The sequence below is a fragment of the Xenia sp. Carnegie-2017 genome, unplaced genomic scaffold, assembly GCF_021976095.1.
Source record: "Xenia sp. Carnegie-2017 unplaced genomic scaffold, XeniaSp_v1 HiC_scaffold_25, whole genome shotgun sequence".
NCBI classification, from domain to species: domain Eukaryota; kingdom Metazoa; phylum Cnidaria; class Anthozoa; order Malacalcyonacea; family Xeniidae; genus Xenia; species Xenia sp. Carnegie-2017.
Window position 1 is genome coordinate 5,095,409 of NW_025813488.1, and position 19,458 is coordinate 5,114,866.

Genomic DNA, 19,458 nt, shown 5'->3' on the forward strand with positions numbered 1-19,458 from the left:
TTATTTGCAGCTGTAGAAAAGTATTTGCTGAAATTCTCCGCTTGACTTGCTAAAGTTACTTTATCTGGTATATTTCCATCAATTGATGTTACGGTTTTACGAAAAGGAAGAATCGTCTTAATTACTTGCCAGAATTTCATGGGGTTTAGTGAGTTTTCATCCAAAAGCTTTCTTTGGAATGAACTTTTTGCTGATTTTAATTTGTTGTTACATGTCCGTAACTTTTTGTAGATATTCCAATCTTCAACCGTGTTGGACTTTCGTGTCTTTTTTTGACATTCGGTCTCGATTAGTCATGCATTTTCTAAGATCATTATGATTCGTCATACGCCGTTCGTCGTGTAGATTGCGAAAAGGCAGCTTGCTGTCCTTTTTCAATATCTTGTCTCGTCGTTCTGGCATTTATGCCAGAGCTTAGTGTCGTCGAGAGATCCTTTATCTCTCCATTTTTGTTCTCTGTTGGTTTCGTTCGCGGGGGAGAGGTTCACAACCTCTGTCGATCTTCGTCGCTTGTAGCGGCCTCCCTGAGTGTACCGGTCTTGCACGAACGGGTCCGTCGTCATTGCACACCCCGACTTCGTAACCTAACCGGTCCCCACCCAAAACAAGATCATTATGAAGCCATGGGCAAGGTTTTCCTCGAACTTTTTTAACACTATGCGGTGCATGTTTGTCAATTATCGATTTTACTGTTTGATTAAAATAAGCCACAGCTACGTTAACATCATCAGTATTATTTAAAGGCTCCCAAATACTTTCATTAAATTCTTTATTCATGTTATTTGAGTTATATGTCGAATAATTGCGACACGTAATAATTTTTGGTGTACATTTTGAATTGTTCATCTTTCTTACGCACCAACCATGTCGTGATCGCTTATACAAGTCGGAAAAACATCACAGTCAAATAAAAACGTAGGGTAATTTGTGGTCAATGAGAGTTGCTGAATTATTTGTTATACGAGTGGCCTTCCTAACAATCTGCTTATATCCATAAAGTCGAAAAACACTCTTGATATCTTTATCATGATCATTATTCATGAAATTGACATTTAAGTCCCCAAGCATAATAGTCTCTTTGTTTTCATTTGAACATTTTTGTAGCATATCTTTGAAGACAATATTAAAATCAGTCGATAGATATTTCGAGGTCTCTGGTGGTCAATAGAATATACCAAGCAAAAAACCTTTTGACTTCGGTATTAAAACTTCAATCCAAATATTCTCAATTTCTTCACTTTCCAAGTCCTGCCTCCTTTTCCATCTTCAATTATCTTTCAAGTAGATAACTACACCACCACCCTGACCTTTCTTCCTATTTCGTTTGATAAACGTATATCCATCTATTGCAAATAATGCATCATTATCGTTATATTCTTCCTCGATTATATAAGTTTCTGATAGAGATAAGACATCCATGCGTTTATTCCGATTCAGCAACTCGTGCACATTGAGAAAGCTCGGAAATAAGCCCCTAACATTTTGATGAAATATCTTAAGACCACGTCTAGTAGTAAACATGTCAAGCTTACTTTGATCAGGACCAGGGCATGATTCAATGTCACCACACATGAGTAACATCAGGACAATAAACGTTCTCCTCGACGCTGCAAAGCGACAGCAGCCATTTTTGTCATTTTTCTGTACCCAAATCGCTGATAATATAAAGGTTTCACCCTTCATAGCTATATCCCTTTCTAAAAATGTAACACTTATTCCATCTGGTGTCATAAGATTCATTTTATAGACACTAACACTCAGATATATGAATACTATAATCAAAGGCACGCAAAGAACGTCTGTGCGTCCCGCCATGTTATTTCCTTTATAGAGGAGCAACAGAAGATTTAAACTTGACAATGGTTTTTCGATTATTATATGCTGCTTTCGTTTAATAAACATGAAAACAAAATAAAAACTTTATGGATTCAACGGTACTATATAAAAAATCTGTAATTGATAACTAAACATTATAACCATTATTCTCCTCGCATTTTATCGTGGAAGAAAAACAATTGTAACAATAATTTGTTTGATTAAAATTTTATGAAACAAATTATTTCACCCTTCAAAATTAATAAAATACTTCCAAGCTTGAGTTGTGTATGGTCATGCTTTGGTACATAGATCTGTTCGTCAAAAGTTGCTGTAGATTTCAGAAGGGTTTGAGTTTAATTAATATCTAACCTATTTGTTGACAAATAATTTAATTTAGCGCAATGAATTGGCCTTTTTTTTATCCAATTTGCCAATTCCATTAATCCCTATAAAAGAATGATATCTCAAGAAGGGTTTGCACTACTTAATTGAAATCTTCAGGAGAGACTTCACATTTTACCCTAGGAATTGAACTAAAATGATTTAAATGCGTTAAGCAGACATAAAGCGTTTAATTGTCAAGAATGAATCCCAGTTAAGCCCATATGCACTAGATGGTGCAATCAATTCATACAATCGTTGTTATATGCCGAATTCAAACGTTGAAAAAAGATCGGGAATTGATTTTGCAATTCAATAGCTAAAGTTTTTATACATATGAGAATGCGTTATACTTCACCACGCAACTAGAAAAGATTTTTTCCCAATATTTTGACAGATGTATTGACGTTTGCTTAAGACAACACACGAATAACGATGTTTTTGATTGAGAAAATTTAATAACAACGATTTTGAAGATCATCTTTTTTTTTAAACAACAGAGAAATAATTGTAGCTAATTCTTTCATAAAAACTATATATGGTCTGGAACACGTTTTTCTTCGAAATTGTACTCCAATTCCACTTAAGAAACATTAACTTAGATACTCTCCCACGCCCTGATGCACAACAAAATCACTTAGTCAATGTTGCAATATTTTTACGTGCAAAAAAATTTACAAAGTCCAGGATGGAAAGCCAAATTGCAACTCTGCTATATTAATAAATTCGGCAAAAGTTCTCCAGAGAACTTGAGTCCACTTTTATTTTTAGAGTTGTCTCCTTCGGTTTTCAAAAGAATTTTCACAGGCGAAAATATTTTTAAGGAAGCCGTACTCGTTGGATGAACATCTTCATGTCCACCAATCTTCTTATCTGCATGGCGCTTTTCTTGTAAGTCATCGGTTTTTCGTTCATCATATGGACCTTTCCAAGTTACCACAACTTTTGCAGGGCGGTCTTTGTGCCCTTCCTGAAACCGAAACGACTTCACCTCGTCGGAAAATTTAAAGTAAACACGTTTGATGATTGCAAAATGAGGTACCAACACATCCAGTGACTCGTGCATCACACTAACAACAATACCGTCTTCGGTAAGTGGACCACAATCTCTAACAAACGCACCAAGGTATAGATCAATGCTTGCCTCGCTTGCTTTCTTAGCAGCGAGTTTTCTATCGTTACAGTGATCTGCTATTACTTGAAGATCTTCAGACACGAACTCAGGAGCATCTTTCACTCCCAAACTAGCCGCAAGCAATCGATGTACAATAATATCAGGATATCTACGAATTGGTGAGGTGAAATGTGTATACAGCGGAACACTGAGAGCATAATGTTTGAACTCTTCTGGATCTCCTTCAGCTGTTGCCGAAGAAAAATATTTCGCGGGTTTCATAGGTTTCATACAAAGATGTGACAGGACCAGATACTCAGGAGTATTAGGAGTAAATGTGTTTAAGGTATCTTGAATGCCTTTGGACGATTCATGACCAAAATCTACTCCCAAAGGCTTACATAGAGCGCAGATTTCTTCCAGTTGCCTTGAGTCAGGTTTTGGATGGCAACGCAACAAAGATTTATGTGGAAATGCCAAATAAATGCGACGAGCTACGGCCATGTTTGCCAACAACATATATTCCTCAATCAACTTGTTGCTCTCGCGTTGTATGTACTCATGCCAACCAATAGGAAGCCCAGTTTCACGATCCAGATTGAAAAATACTTTAGCCTTGTCAAGTCGAAGTGTTCCATTTTCGAAACGCTTATGACGCAATTTGAGCGCAATCTTGTTTAAATTACGAACGGAGTTGGCGATTTCATCTACAGAAGCACCATTGGCTAACAATGGATGTTCTTCTTCTTTCCAAACTTTCTCAGGTTTATCTATCATATCTTGCGCATGCTCATACGATAACTTTGCCCGAGACAGGATAATCCCTTTGCCAATCCACTCATCATAAATTGTCCCATTCTTATCAACCTTCCAAACAACAGAGAATGTTAGACGATCTTCGCATGGATTTAGACTGCAAAGTTCTTCACACAATAATCTAGGAAGCATTGGAATGACCTTCTGCACCATATACGTTGAAGTTGCTCTTAAGCACGCAACTTTATCAAGTGCTGTATCGTTCTTGACAAAATAACTAACATCAGCAATATGAACACCTATTTCGAAAAACCCATCGTCAAGCTGAATACAATGAAGAGCGTCGTCGAGGTCACGAGCACTGGATGGATCAATTGTAAAGACACAGTATTCACGAAAATCTCGGCGTGCCTCCAGCTCTTCAAGTGGGATCTTCCAAGGCAGTTGTTTTGGCAGGCAATCAAGCACATCTTGAGTAAAAGGACTTGTATCGATTTCATTGATCGCTAAAATACTTTCTGTTTCAGGCTCGATTTCTCCTGCCTCTCCAAGACTTCTTGCAAAAACTCCTTTCGCAAAAAATGAGTCACGTGGCGCTTCACGTTTCCAATCAGTCAAGCGAGCAATCATTAAGGTTGAAGCAAAATCTTGTGGACGATCGAAAAACCCAGCTGGACAATCATCACGGGCTATACGTAGTCGAGGTAGCCGACAGTCTGTTGGAGAAAATAAACCATCCGGGTCCTTCGGGTCCGACATTGGTCTTAAATAGCCGCAAGCAACCCTAGGATGTTTTACCTCGATAATGTAAACAACTTTAGCTGTTCGTTGAATATATTCTTCAGGAACACTCGTAATATCCATTTCTTTTTCATTTTTTAACGTCTTTGTCGTTATCTTTAGAGAGTTTTTACCAGAACTTTGACCTTTCCCGTCTTCGTTTTTCGAGTTTTTACCTGAACTTTGACCTTTCCCGTCTTCGTTTTTCGAGTTTTTACCTGAATTTTCTTCATTCTGTATAACATGCAAGCTCCCAGATTTTTCCGTCTCATCAATGCAAACTTTTGTCTCATGGAACTTTAAAGAGTTCATTGTTGACGTTTTAACACAATTCTCTTTTTCCAAAGAGAGATGAATGCCTTTTAACTTTTCTACAGCATCTTCAAATTCTTGCTGTGTTTTTACACCGCTCTTCATTTCCTCGACAGATTTATTTTTTGAAGAAGCACTCACATCATTATCCATATAAAACTTCATCTCTTGGTGCAGTATTTTCCAATTCTCTTTTGGTAGTATTTGAAGGGCAACTATATCTCCATCAAGTGCCCTATTCCTGGGTTGCATACCCAAAATCATAACGTCTCTTTTATATTCTTTTACAGTAACCCAAGCCATTTCATAATTCTTTGGACTAATTCTTAAACTGCCCTGAAAGATCAAGCCTCTCTTCAATGCATGTGATAAGTCATCTTTGTTCCAATATTCTTCAAATAGCTTCTTCACGTTCTGGGTTTTTTTCTTTGATGATTTCCTACCTTTAGGAGACACAGGTTCTTTGAACAAGGGAGAGGTTTTATGGGACAAAGACTCTCTAGATGAAGAAGAACCTTTAGGAGACAAAGAATCCTCGGATAATGGAAAAATTTTGGGTGAGAAACAATCCTTTGATAATGGAGAACTATTAAGGGAGAAAGACTCCCTGGAAAAGGGAGTACCCTCGGGAGACAAAAACATCCCTAGTAAGGGAGTAGAATAAGTAGACATATGCTTCTTAGATACAATTCTCTGTCTCGCAGACACACTATTTTGCAATTCTACCCAAGGCTGTGGATTGTTTGGTGCGCCATATCCACTTTGTTCATTTGTTTCAGCAGTTGCATTACTTGACAATTTCATGTTATTATTACACTTCTTAACCTTGTCATGAAAGATTTGATGACGATGAGGTCTTGTGATCTTTCCTCTAAACTGACGTCCATGACAAGATTGATCGGTTGTTGAAGTCTGATTACCAACAACTGTTTGTTTTACCTGATTTATAATACAACCATCAACCTCATCAGAAAAATACGTTCCAGGGATTTTGTTCTTAGTTTTGAACATTAAATGTTCACTATATGTTTCAGAGTGTTGTATATTGTGTTTTTTACCACGTTTACGTCGATGCTTTTTTTGCTTTGTGTTACAATCAATATCTTCTATTTGAAGCTTTACCTCATCATTCCCCTTTTTAATGCTCACTTGCTGCATTGCATCTTTGGAAGACTCCATTAAGAATTCACTCCCAAGTTAACTCTATAAAAATTGAAGAAAGTGTTTATCATACTATGTTAGCATGATAATCTTACAACTCGATGTTTGAAGGGTGACAAACACACATTTAGCAAAATATTCAGTTTAAAACGTCTTATACATTGTTTCTGCTTATGTAAGTCATGTATGAATTCCAAGTTAGAATACTTCAAAAAATCCTAAATTTAACAATCATCCATTGATTTATATTGTACTACTTAGATGCATGCAGTTGGTGATTCAAAAGCACTTGTATGGCTGTTGCTGCTACAGCAAGGTACAAGTAAAAATAAAAGCATCAAAAATGTTAAAATGTAGAAACAATGAAAAAGCTTATGACTATTACAAATGGTCACATATGATATCACAAAATTTTAAAATTTGCATAGAAACAAAAGTCTGGCATGAACTAGAGGAAAATATCAGATTTATTCAGAATGAAGTCAATGGTATAAAATTTTATAGTGGAATAAGTCTAAGAGAAAGCATTGTATTTTATTGTCAAAATTGCACAGTAATTGGAGATATTTCAGAATACATTTCATGACAAGAACAATGTAATATGAACATCTAGAACAAAGCCTACTGTTTAAGAACTCACTTTCCACTCAAAAATCTTCAGTAAGATGGGAATGCAATCTTTTCTTAGACTTTTTTTCACCATTATGACGTCACAATTCAAAGAAAAGTCATTTTGTAATCCGTAAATTTTTTTGTCAGCAGTTGTCATTTCACCTTTCATTTTTATTTTTTTGAGTCAGGACTGGTGCGCTTCGTTCACATAGTTAAAAAATGAAGTGGTAACAAACTAATAAAGTGAAGAATAATTCTGCGATTCAATAATTATGTGGGAATCGCTTTTGGGAACTTGTTAGGAATCAGTGCTCTGTTGTTAGTAATGCATCACAAAGCGAATCGGGTGACAATAATATTGGTAATAAATGGTAATAAATGGGAGGAAGGAGTGTTAGTTAAACATATGAAAATGGGCATTTCGGCACTTCTACTCTAATGAAAGCAAAACAAACCTTTATTCTGGTGGTATCAGGCAACTAAAGTAGGCAGATCCTTGTTTATTATCATGTTTTCATTCGCTTCTTACATTTTTCTTACATAACGTTTTGATAAAGTTTTGCAGCGTGCGCCAAGATGGCGGCGACTGGATAATTTGCCAAGTTTGACAATTGTGAAAATTTGAATTAAGATTTCATCATTATTTATCGGAAACCTATGATTTACTGTAGTTACTGTGCGTAACTTTAACATACGCTATGGGAGATGATCTCAAGCTGCCTGAAAAGTATCAAAAACTGGCAACAGAATTTGCAAAGTAAACAATACTAATATACAATTACTCAAATTGACATGCATGATTTCATCCTTCATATTTGTACTATGTGTACAATTGACTTTACCTCATTTGGAACTTTTTATTTTCTCATTTGACTTTAGCTGAGGGCTCAAAATGCAGTTTTAAAGAAGGCTGTAATAGAGGGACAAGATACGCAAAGATCGCAGGAAGTGAGTAACAACCATAGCGTTTTAGCAATAATTGGCATATGAAGAAAACCTGAATGTTACCTATATGTTTTAGCAACCAGGCTTAATTGGCTGTGCAATCATGCCACTGTTAATGTGTAGAATTTGTTATATTAATACAAATCGTCAATTTTCTGTGCAAGCCTGTAGCCAACAATTGGGTTGATCGTGTTTCAACTTTACGACTTTTTAGAGTGCTAAAGGGTTTTTTACTTACTTTAAGGGTTAATGTTCATAGTATTATTAAAGTTTTAGGATTAGCACTAGAATGAATATTTAGTGTTAGTTTAAGGAATTGATGAATCAAAATCTTTTATGTCATTGGCTCTGTATGTGTGTCAGTGGGTGAGCATCAAGGCATTCTGGAGAGTCATCTGTATTCATGGGTTGAGACATACTAGAAGAGATGGAAAGTTTATGTTGTAATAACAATGATCTTTTATTTGGAGATCATACTATAGAAGAGGTTAGGGGAGAAGTTGCACAAGTGGGATTTGAAAGAGTTTCCTGAGCTCATTTATTTATTGTGGTTTGCTAACCAACAGTTTGCAGTGCATCCTACCAGCTGAATTGAAGTTGCTTGGATTAATTGAAACAAGTTGAAGGAAGCCTTACTTGTTTGTGGTTTAATTTACAGGTTTATGAATTCGAAAACCTCACTGGGATACACACCCTCCTGTGGGTCCTCGTTAAAGCACATTTAGTTCTTGCAGTTAGCCACCATCTATAACTAGGTGGCTATAGGCATGCTTTGTTGCCATAGTAGATTTTGTAGGGGACCTAGTCCTACCAAACCCTCAACCAACCAAAAGTGCTTTTTTTGTATTTTCATTTTCTGTTTTATATTTTCCAAAGTTAATTGTAGACTGACTACAAAAAGTATTGACAAAGCAATATTTATTGTTCAAGTCATTTCTGTTTATTTACACTCCTGCAATGTTGGAAATTTTCCTTAAACAATGAGATAGCAGTAATTTGGTCATCTATTTTGTAGATCATTTTTTTTTGTTAACTGTTTTAACTATAGGAGAAATTGAAACATCGAGAACAAGCCATTAGAAAATATGAACAAGAATTGGACAGTTTACAGTTTAGAAATGATCAGGTGACAGATTTGGGGCATTTTTTTATAAGTTTTACTTTGTGTAGAACATTGTATTTTGTTGTACTACTTGTTAAAAAAATTAACATGTATGATTATAATTTTTGTGTGCAATTTCTTTATCATTATTTTCACATCATTTTTGGACTGAATAAATTGATTTGTTGCAAAATTATACAAATTACTTTTGCATTTCAAACACGTTATCATAAAAGTTTTCAAAACAGTTAAGAGTTTCCTAAACTGCCAAGGTTTGCAGGGTAGTTTTGCAGGGTAGTCCAATGAGATTTGTCCTATGACTGCTTGTTTGATTTCCCTCTTCAATTCTTATATTTTAGTTATCAAAAAGAGTTGGAATTCTTCAGGATGAACTGGACCAAACAGCATCTGCAAAGAATAAAACATCAAGCAAAGTATGTAAATCATAATACACTGTATAAAAGAATTTTGCTTATTTATGCACAGTATGTCTTGTGTTTGTTTAAAGCAACTTTTGCTATTGACAAGCCTTTTGCATTTGATAACACAAATGTAAGATCAAAGTGAAAACGACGATTAAATATCCAATGTAGAATTATTTGTATAAAAGTAGTGGAAGTTCTTCATTCATTGGCTACTATGTATGTGTATTGAAATATTGTTTAGATTGCAAATTCAAATCCATTTGTTGATGGTGTGGCTGCTGAGGATTTGCAAATGAAAATTGAAGAAAATGAAAGATTACAGCGAGAGGTACTTACGTGTACACACTATTTGATGAAACAAGTGTCTTTAAACTAAGACCTGTTTGGTCATCTGATGACTGAAAGGAAAATATTATTTGTGCTTACAGTGGTGTATTTGTTCCTTGTTTATTTTTGTGAGTGGCCATGCGTACGTGTGTTGCTTTAGTATTAATAAATGAAGAGGTAAAACCTTATAGTTAGTCACAGAAAAAGTATGTTCTCTTTATCAACAGTTATCTTTGTTTCATAATGAAAGCAGACTACTTCACAACACCTAGCCATGTTTTGCGTTCAGAACTTTAGCACTCTTGACCGCACTCATTTTTGTTTGCTCAGTCTGCATGCATTTATAGAACCAGCTTGGTATTATATGTATTTTGTAGGAGTCTGTGTATTTTTCATATGATGGTAATGACATGGTGATGATACTGTATGAAGTAACAGTCCTCCCACTGTAAAATTTTGCATGTATATGTTTAATAATGCCCCCTAACATAATTAGTTGCATATGTGCTTATTTATAATCTTTCTAGCTTTTTGAGTCGAGTCAGAAACACAAAGCTGTCGTACTTGACCTGCAAGAAAAACTTAAGTCAAACGAGAAGTATGTACTTATATGTATATTATCATTTAATTTGTTTTTTATTATTCTATTGATTGAAGCTTAAGTACGAGTCTGAGTTAATATTTCTTATTGACTGATATAAGTGGGAGTTACATACAGGAGGTGGGGTGGGGGGCTGTTCATGGTCTATATTATACTTCAGTACACACAGCACAGTCCTTATTATCATGTTTTAAATATAAGGACTTATATGGCAGTGGGATTATATGTGAACATTGTCTTCTCTGTTGAATGACTTTGCTATCACGACTGTTGTGGGCTAATTCACCGGAGGGCTTATGAATTGGGGGCTTGTAGACAGATCTTTGCTGTATAATGTCTGCTGACAGCAAATAAACTTTTGGATGTGTAGAATATCCACAAATCATCAGAGAATCGTCGATGAAAACAACGAGAAACATAAAATTATTGTTCAGAAACTTCAGGAAGAAAAGGCAATGCTCGAGGTTTGACTCACACAATCCATTCTGCTTGTAAAAGAACAACAAAGACCATCACAGTTTTTTTTTACTTAGGCGCGGTTACAAAAATGCCTTGAAGAACTCAAGACCATTTCCATAAAGTCAGAGAAAAGGTAGAATATATTAGTAGAAAGAATAGAAGTCTCATTTGTTGTAGATTATACAATTTCAGTTTTATGTTTGTGTTTCAGAAAGAGAAAACATTTTCGATATGTTTGTTGAAATTTTACTTACAATAAAATAAGTCTATGCAATTTAATCTGCTTTGCTAGTGTCAATTGATAAATTCGTGCTTAGAGAATGGAAAAAATGTTTACTGGTTTTGGAGCTTCAATAAAGCTCGACAAGTTTGTTAAGTCATTCAAACCCTATTCATGCTAGAATCCTTTTTTATAGCGAACAGCAGGCACAAGTTTTCAATAAGAAACTGGTGGAAAAATATGGTAAACTATTGATATACATACGTTATCATTTCATTTTATGTACAGTACTTGCTTATGGCTGGTCCTCATTTTCTTACAGAAACCTTAGTAAAGATCGTTGCAGAGAAAGTGAATTTTAACGATACATGTTAGTTTGAGGATTTCCCACACTTCTTTGTATTTCTTGCATATTTTTCCCCTATTTTCAATGTTTAGGTTTCAGTAGTTTCAATCAATTAAATATTCCTTCTCATGACTTCAAGCGTCAGGTATTTACTAAATTTTCTTCATCAAACGATACATGTACGTATACGTGAAGTATAACGGAAACCACTACAGTCCTAAATTGTTTTCCATCCTATCACAAGATCTGTAGCTCGCACATAATGTTTATGAAAATGAAATTTGAGTTAATGAAGATGATGTTTTAGTCATGATTCTTTGTTAGGACTGATTAATTTATCGATAAAATGTTTGATATAAATTATTTGACTTATCTTATTAAAATTACAAGCGGAAAGTGTTTTTTTTAAACTTTGCACTATTCTTGGATCCCTAGTTTAAATTGAGTTTTGTATATTTTTAGGGGAAAATAAAGAAACTTGTTAGTGAAGCTTTGGATCTTCTTCGAGTCTTTTTAGCTGGTCTATCTGATTATCACACTTACATGGAACAGGTTAGTAAAATTGTATTTTTAATTTGTGTTTCATTTTTGTTGTAGTTAAATTGTTTTGTAGGATTTTCCCATCTGTTATATTCATCTCTTTATGCATAGCCATAAATAAACTTGGCGAATTCCAAAAAACGACTTAAAAATGCACTGAGTCGATCAAAATTTTATTTTTTTAGCGAATTCGGAATCTGTTTGAGCAACCTACAGATATATCTCGAAAGGTAAATATGTGGAGCGTTATGTAATAATGATGAAAAATCTACACAAGAAGAAAATTGTTAAGAAAATTGCATTTTGAAATTCTTCATAGTAAAATGTAAATCTAAAGCAACGAGTTGCTGTATTACACAAATTGTTTTCGCTGGCAAACAAACCATTCTCTTATAGCTACAGGTGTTTACCTTGTAGCGATTTTTTCATAATTATTGAGAGTTTATCTTATAGCTACAAGTGTTTAAGTTGTACCCATTTTTTCCTAGTTATTGAGAGTTTATCTTATAGCTACAGGTGTTAAAGTTGTAGCGATTTTTTCCTAGTTACCGACAGTTTATCTTATAGCTACAAGGGTTTAAGTTGTAGCGATTTTTTCATAGTTATTGAGAGTTTATCTTAGGGAAAGACGAAGAGGACGTAATGTGTCGACCATGATGAAAACTGAAAGTTCTTTCTGTTTTTCCTGTAGTTGTGTGAACATCTTCATCAGAATGCTACAATACTTCGGAATATTGAAGAAAGCTTTAACAACTTTAGCTGTGAAGTTTCTAAGGATGTTTTGCTAACTCTGGTAAGTTTTTTGTCAATAATATGTTAAACGTTAAAATAAACGTCATTTTATAACGTTGTCAGATTTATTTCTTGATGTGTATCATTGTAGCTACAAATGTGAGATAAACTACTTTTTTTTTCTAACTTTTCTCCATAAAATTATTTATATTTTAATGTGTATTGTAAATCATTTATTACTGTTTTGTGACCTCTAATTTTTCTTAAAAAGGTGGCATTTTCAATGAAATGGCTGCAGTGTGTATAATTCTACCTCTAATTTTTCTAAAAAAGGTGGCATTTTCAATGAAATGGCTGCAGTGTGTATAATTCTACCTCTAATTTTTCTTAAAAAGGTGGCATTTTCAATGAAATGGCTGCAGTGTGTATAATTTTACCTCTAGTTTTTCTTAAAAAGGTGGCATTTTCAATGAAATGGCTGCAGTGTGTATAATTCTACATGTTTGTTCACAGGAAACTGCCGTTGGATTCAAGGAATTTACGGAAGCCTTTCATAAATATTCAAGTTATCTTCAAAAAATTTTTTCATACCAGTCACTAAGGTCAGCATTAAATTTTGTATCATTAAAGTCTGATTACATAGAAATTTTTACTGAGAAAACTTTTGCACTTGTATAATAGTAAATGCATGGAGTATATAAGATTTGTAAATATGCAATTGATTTTCATCACGTTAACATACTTTTCACTAACAAACGTTGACACATTTTTGAATTACAGCACTAAAGAGGAATGCTCGAAATCTACTTGCTCCTCTTCAATGGAAAAACTTAGCATGGCCATTTTGCACGAGTTCTCGAAATTTGTTGCCGTTATCAGCGAGCTTGATACCTATTTAAGGCTACTAGCATCGGCAGGTAAATTATGGCATCGTAACTGAAGAGAGTGATGAAGCACCATTGTTTTTATCCATGATATTATGTCAGTGCGTTACAGTCTTTCTTGTTTTTTCGTTTAAGGTTCTGAAGGTGGTCTTTTAATCACAAATGTAACTAAAACGTTCGCCTTGCTTGACACCACAACTCAAAAAATCCACACTGTTTTGAAAGGTAACTTTCAACTGTATGGAGATTACTGTTTTTAATGAAGAAGTGAGGATACATTGAAATGAATGTGCTTATGGGGACGGGGGGTGGGGATTACGGAGTGAAAATATATGTGAATGAATGTGTGCGAGGAATTGTGGGTAGCGAAAATTATGGAATGAGGAATTGGGGATATACGGGAATAAGGAGTGAGACGGAGAAAGGAAGTTAGTCGATTAATTTAGATAGATTGAAATTTAACGTAGTTTGTGCCAAATCGTTCTTCATCTTTTCTTTCAATGAAGGAAATTCATTTATTTATGTCTAGGTCTTTCAACTGCATTTTACTCCAAGAAAATGATCGAACATCAGACGCCAACAATTACTCAGGTTCTTCGAGAAACAATTTATTCTTCTCTGCTCTTTTTAATTTGAAATAATTTAACATAATTTGTCGTTTCTAGACTTTGAAAAGCACTGAAGAATGTTTGGAGACGTGCCTTGCTTCACTGGTCACATCATCGTTTAAGGTATAAACTAGAGTTTGATGAACAAATTCTTAATCACTTTTTTTCAATAACAACAGGACCCAAATCAATGTATTGTGTTCACGTTTACTTTTGCAATTCCATGGACAACCGCGACACAATGTTTATTTTGATTTTATAGATTTCAAATTTCCTGCATTCAAACATTGACTTCTTTTCGTCGCGATCTTCCCTTCAAGTTCGTGGCGTTTGCGCAGATAAGGTAGGTACCGAAAAGTAAATCATAGTTATGGTTGATTAGTAAACTTTAGTAGTAAATTGTACGACCAATTTGAGAGAAAGCTGGGGTTTTTACTTGTATTACTTAAGTGTACCTCTTAGCACATAGGGCTATAAACTGTCGAATGCCCAGAGTTATTGAACTATACTACTGTGATAAGATTTATTTAACACTTTGTTGGCTAGGTAGCAGTTATATATGAAGTAGTTGTTTTGGAAAAGACCGGTTTTGTTTAATCAAAAATGAAGTCGATCGTAAAATTGCTTGTATATTTTTGGAATAGAATGTCGGATCTCCTGTTGTGAGAAAATTTAGGGAAGAAAACAAAGATTATATTGCAAAATTAGTTAAGGTTGGTACGACAATTTATATACGTGTATGACTTCTATAAAAGAAAAAAACAGTTCTTCTGCGATTCACCTATTAATTTTTCAGCCGCTGCCAAAGTCTATTCCTTATAAATTGGCATTGGAAAACGACTGTACATTGCGCAGTTCAAATGAAAGTCGAGATACTCTGACAAAACAGGTTTGAATTGTTTAGTTTGTAGGTTTGCAAGTCACTTTTTATATCAGGGTGGTTATATTCTCAAATTACACCAAAAGATATGTTGTTGATTTTCATGATATTGTAGCAAAATTGTTTTAATCTGATTTATGCTGCGCCGACAGTTCTGGTTTAGTATCAAAGAAAGAAACTTGGTGAAAATTAAGATTACACTTTTGAAATTAATGCACTGCTTTTAATCAATCAGAATTTAGGAAGTTCCGTGCTAAATAGTTAATTTTTAAACGACTATTCAAGTGACATCTACGTTTCTTTCAATGGATGCCTTTAATGTTTGTGTTTGAGCATTGTAAAATACTGAAACACCTGCTTTCATGTCAAACAATGAAGTAAATGTTTCGATAAAGAACATTTGGACAAACGCATTTATATCAAGACAATAGGAAATAATATGTGAGATGTTAAGGGGTGACATGTAGGATAGCAAGGTTTGAGATGTAGAAAAGTAAGGGGTGACATGTAGGACGATTAGGAGTGATATGTTGCATAGCAAGATGCGGCATGTAGGATAGTAAGGGTGACATGAAGGATAGTGATGAATGGGATCAAAATGCTTTGCATCTTTTTTTCAGAAAGCATTTAAAGTTAACTATTTGACTGAATTTGGTCTATGAAATAATTAGAGTTTCTTTTTTTATCATTTCAGGCTGCTTTGAATTTAGAGAAAATAACGAAGTTAGAACAGGTATAAGAGTATTTTTGTGTTGCAACTGTTGGTTTCTTCTTTCTTTTGTTAGGTTAATATTTTCACAGATTTACAATAACACACATGTGCTTCTCCATTTTTATTACGAAACAGGAGAAAGAACATTGGCTACTTGAAGCTCAACTTTTACAAATTAAGTATGAAAAGGAGCATCAGGTTAGACAAATACCATTTTTGAAGAGAGGAAATGTATTTTAGTACAATGAAAGCTGAAAATATATTCCATATTTCTATGCGATTTTTAAAACAATTTTTCAAGAAACGTGCATTATAGTCAGCTCATTTACCATATTTGCAATGTGATTTTACAGAAATACAATCTACTGTTTAGTATGAAAAATTTTATAATTAATTTTATAGAAGGCGGTATTTCTGCAAGAGGAGATCGAAAATCTTCAAATAAATCGAGGAGTGTCTATTTCAATGAAGGTTTGTTTTAGTGTTGACCCCTTGAACAGAAATTACGATATGTTTATTATTAGCTTTTGTACCCCCTCCATGTTCATTATTAGCTCTTGTACCCCCCATCTTTATTGTTAGTTCTCGTACTCTCCCTTTATTGTTGACTCTTCTCCCCCCCCATCTTCATCATTGGCTCTCGTATATCCCCACGTTCGTTGTTATCTTTCGTAACCCCCCCCCCCCGATATTAGATTATATAAAATGTTTAGATACCTATTTATTGACACATCACCCCATCACGGTGACATGTTAACGATGACGTGCGCAGTATGTTTAAAAAAATTTGCTTTTTTCGCACTTAATCATTCTTTATATCCAGCAAAGATTTTCGCTATAAATGAACGACTATCTCTGATGTAGGTTCTGTTTTTCACAATAAAATTTCGGTATGGTCAATGTTTCAGAGCGATAACCCGAAGACAGAGGAGGATTTGATAAAAAAACCCGAAGAAGAGATTGAAAAACCCGTAGAGGTAACGAAAAGATATTTCTAATTATTATATGGTATGACATCAAAGCAGTCATATTAGTGGATTGACCCAGAATGAATGATCCACATGTTAATGATGCTTATCACTAACCAATCATCATTCTTGTGTGCTTATCACTAACCAATCATTATTCAAATGATTTTCGAGTTCCATTAAGGTTTTGAGGGAGAATTGTCTCTCCAATTTCTGTAATTTCTCTTTAATAGCTTGGTGAGATGAATGTTTTACATGCAGTTGAGGTAGGTGTTTTAAAACAGTGGAGAAGCGCTTGATTTTTTTGAGGCTTATCATATGCTCGACAACCATAACATTTAAAAAGACTATAGCTATCTCATTTATTATTGCGCGACGCTTGGGGATTGGTGGGGAAAGTTTTGACTTAGTATTAGCTATCTCACTTAATTATTAAGTGCTTGCTGGGGAGAGGTGGGAAAGTTTTGACTTAATATTAGCTATCTCACTTAATTATTAAGTGCTTGCTGGGGAGAGGTGGGGAAAGTTTTGACTTAGTATTAGCTATCTCACTTAATTATTAAGTGCTTGCTGGGGAGAGGTGGGGAAAGTTTTGACTTAGTATTAGCTATCTCACTTAATTACTAAGTGCTTGCTGGGGAGAGGCGGGGAAAGTTTTTGACTTAATATAGATAGATTCATTCAAATTTTTGTGGAATAGGGCTTGTATTCTAAAAGCTTCTATTTTTTATTCCATAAGTGCTGTATCGTTCATCAACGTCTATCTACATTTCAATATTAAATGCGTAGCAATGTCAATTATTTTCTAGTCACCAGTCTCTCGTGAAGATTACATCAAAGAGCACTATAAGAAGCGGATGGCAGAATTGACTTCACAGGTCTTGAGTTTAAGTAGTGGCTTCTACAGATAACATTGCAATGTAGGAGTAAATTTGTTGGATGGTTATTCTGATTATTTAAACGATTGTATATTATACAAATTATGGTGATGTCAATCTTTTTCTTACGAAATCTTTTTTTTATTTCATTGTTGCTTTTTTGTCTGTTTTGTGTGCGTTAAAGTTTTTCTCCATTGAGTGAATTTGTCTTGTGTGCTTATCACTAACCAATCACGTTTTTTGACCTTTCATTTTACATTCCTCTCGTGTTTGAATCGATGGCACGAACACTTTACAAACCATTGTGTTGTTTTCTGTCCTACTTTTCTTGTTTTAAAAACATCGCTCCATATTTCTTCTTTAGTTGCAGCTAGCTGATAGCAAGGCCGTTTTTTTCCACTCTGAGGTATGTATTTATTTATCATTTTGCGCTTGGCTTTTACGTCTTGCCAACAGATGAAGTTTCTGAAATAACACCATTTCTGATTCACAATCTTAATTGAGAACTCATCACTTTTGATAATTGCTAAGAAAAAATTCCTTCGTTTGAAAATGCCCGATATAAGTTGTTTCCTCTGATGTTATTAAATTTATTGTCGATTATGTTTGACAGTGTGAAAGCTTATTCAAGAGGTTACAAATGAATATAAATGCGCAAGACGAAAGCAAAAAGGAATTGGCAATTGCTATTTCGAGAATTTCAGAACTTGAGGTACTAACAATGTGGGGATGGATCCGCTATGATTTTTAGGGGAAGGTGTGCTCTACTTTTGAATAGATATCGGTGTCTACCGCTTATATTTCCGAGATTTTTGAAACTGTGCTCCATTAAACATTAATCACAATTGCTTTGCTTAAGTATTTAGGGTGTTTAAGTATTTTGTAGGCCAAGTTTAAGTAGGTTTCGCCCCCCTCCCCTCCTCTGCTCTCCTCAAATCAATCCTTCTTACATTGTCTGAATTATCTTACATACCAAAATAGTCGATTTCTCTTATAACAAAATGCTCATTATAACGCAAGTACAAGCTGGAGACAAAAAAGTTCTCCGCTGTTGAAAGAACTTCGAAGAACATTTTATTGTTTTTTTCTCTATCAATTTTTATTTTATTTTATTTTGAAGTCTCATGATCGAGTGTATCTTTGTTTTTTTTATCGTGTATAGTTATTAAGGAGTTTAATTTTTGTAAAGCATTTTTGTAAAACATAAATTTTTGTTTGCCACTGACGTTCCCTGGTGAAGCAAACTTTATATTTCTTTGTAAACTATTCCTAGGATGAAGTACAAATGACAAAAAACAGTTACCAGGTTCAACTTGACGCAATGACTGACCATCTTTGCGGAATGTCTGAGAAGTTGACGTCACAGAAAGATCAAATCGATGCATTGAAAACAGGGAAAAACAAGAAAGGAAAAAATTGGTTTCAATCTTTGAAAGACAAGGGAAATTCTGATGATATTGTAGAATAAGAAGTAGTCGTTGGACAATGTCCACTGACATTATAGACATTTTTTTATGACAGGCTGTGAATGTAGTTTAATTTCAGATGTAGTTAATATGACACAAGATACTAGAAGGGAAAAGGAGAGAGCTGAAGCTGCCCATACATTCATATGGTTAGCTTTATAGTTAAGTTGAAGATTTTGAAAATCTGCAACGATGAAAAATGTATTTTTATATGTCTGTTCGCTGTACATTTCTCGCATGTTTTAAGTTGAACGAAAATATTGTCTGCATACGTGTTTTGAAATGTTGTCTCTCAACATTCTACTTAGTTTATCTTGATATTACTTAATCTAATTACAACTTAATCTTCAACCTAGTTCCTCATCCCCAAAATAATCCTTGTGACAATTCTTACTGACCCATCCGGGAAATGAACCAACCATCACAATGTT

General features: G+C 34.4%; 2 protein-coding genes across 5 annotated transcripts; one reads left to right on the forward strand and one right to left on the reverse strand.

Annotated features, from left to right (window-relative positions):
* Nucleotides 1-2,637: 2,637 nt before the first annotated feature.
* Nucleotides 2,638-7,448, reverse strand: LOC124452760 (DIS3-like exonuclease 2). Of its 3 annotated transcripts, none has more exons than XM_047003367.1 (2): nt 7,390-7,448; nt 2,638-6,362 (listed from the first exon to the last, which is right to left on the reverse strand). In XM_047003367.1, the coding sequence occupies exon 2, from the start codon at nt 6,338-6,340 to the stop codon at nt 2,912-2,914; it is 3,429 nt and encodes a 1,142-aa protein (XP_046859323.1). In that variant the 5' UTR covers nt 6,341-6,362; nt 7,390-7,448; the 3' UTR covers nt 2,638-2,911. The 3 variants fall into 3 exon arrangements, 2 of the variants coding, with proteins under 2 accessions (XP_046859323.1, XP_046859322.1); XM_047003366.1 differs by lacking the exon at nt 7,390-7,448 and adding an exon at nt 6,963-7,232; XR_006950869.1 differs by lacking the exon at nt 2,638-6,362 and adding an exon at nt 7,132-7,169 and having other exon boundaries at nt 7,390-7,440.
* Nucleotides 7,338-19,399, forward strand: LOC124452761 (protein phosphatase 1 regulatory subunit 21-like). 2 transcript variants are annotated; one of them, XM_047003369.1, is made up of 32 exons: nt 7,338-7,418; nt 7,606-7,690; nt 7,812-7,882; nt 8,928-9,005; nt 9,341-9,415; nt 9,648-9,734; nt 10,261-10,331; nt 10,705-10,798; nt 10,868-10,926; nt 11,210-11,256; nt 11,336-11,383; nt 11,452-11,504; nt 11,822-11,911; nt 12,085-12,129; nt 12,591-12,692; nt 13,145-13,233; nt 13,412-13,548; nt 13,651-13,740; nt 14,045-14,106; nt 14,181-14,246; nt 14,386-14,466; nt 14,768-14,836; nt 14,920-15,012; nt 15,698-15,736; nt 15,851-15,913; nt 16,118-16,186; nt 16,624-16,692; nt 16,917-16,949; nt 17,493-17,561; nt 17,926-17,967; nt 18,175-18,273; nt 18,835-19,399. In XM_047003369.1, the coding sequence occupies exons 2-32, from the start codon at nt 7,633-7,635 to the stop codon at nt 19,027-19,029; spliced, it is 2,343 nt and encodes a 780-aa protein (XP_046859325.1). In that variant the 5' UTR covers nt 7,338-7,418; nt 7,606-7,632; the 3' UTR covers nt 19,030-19,399. The 2 variants fall into 2 exon arrangements, with proteins under 2 accessions (XP_046859325.1, XP_046859324.1); XM_047003368.1 differs by lacking the exon at nt 7,338-7,418 and having other exon boundaries at nt 7,492-7,690.
* Nucleotides 19,400-19,458: the final 59 nt, after the last annotated feature.

Coding starts and splice junctions, on each gene's coding strand:
- LOC124452760 (XM_047003367.1), bottom strand. CDS start 6,340: ATGGAGTCTTCCAAAGATGCAATGCAGCAAGTGAGCATTAAAAAGGGG.
- LOC124452761 (XM_047003369.1), top strand. CDS start 7,633: ATGGGAGATGATCTCAAGCTGCCTGAAAAGTATCAAAAACTGGCAACA. Junction 9,416..9,647: donor AGAATAAAACATCAAGCAAA/GTATGTAAATCA, acceptor AATATTGTTTAG/ATTGCAAATTCAAATCCATT. Junction 13,234..13,411: donor TTTTCATACCAGTCACTAAG/GTCAGCATTAAA, acceptor TTTGAATTACAG/CACTAAAGAGGAATGCTCGA.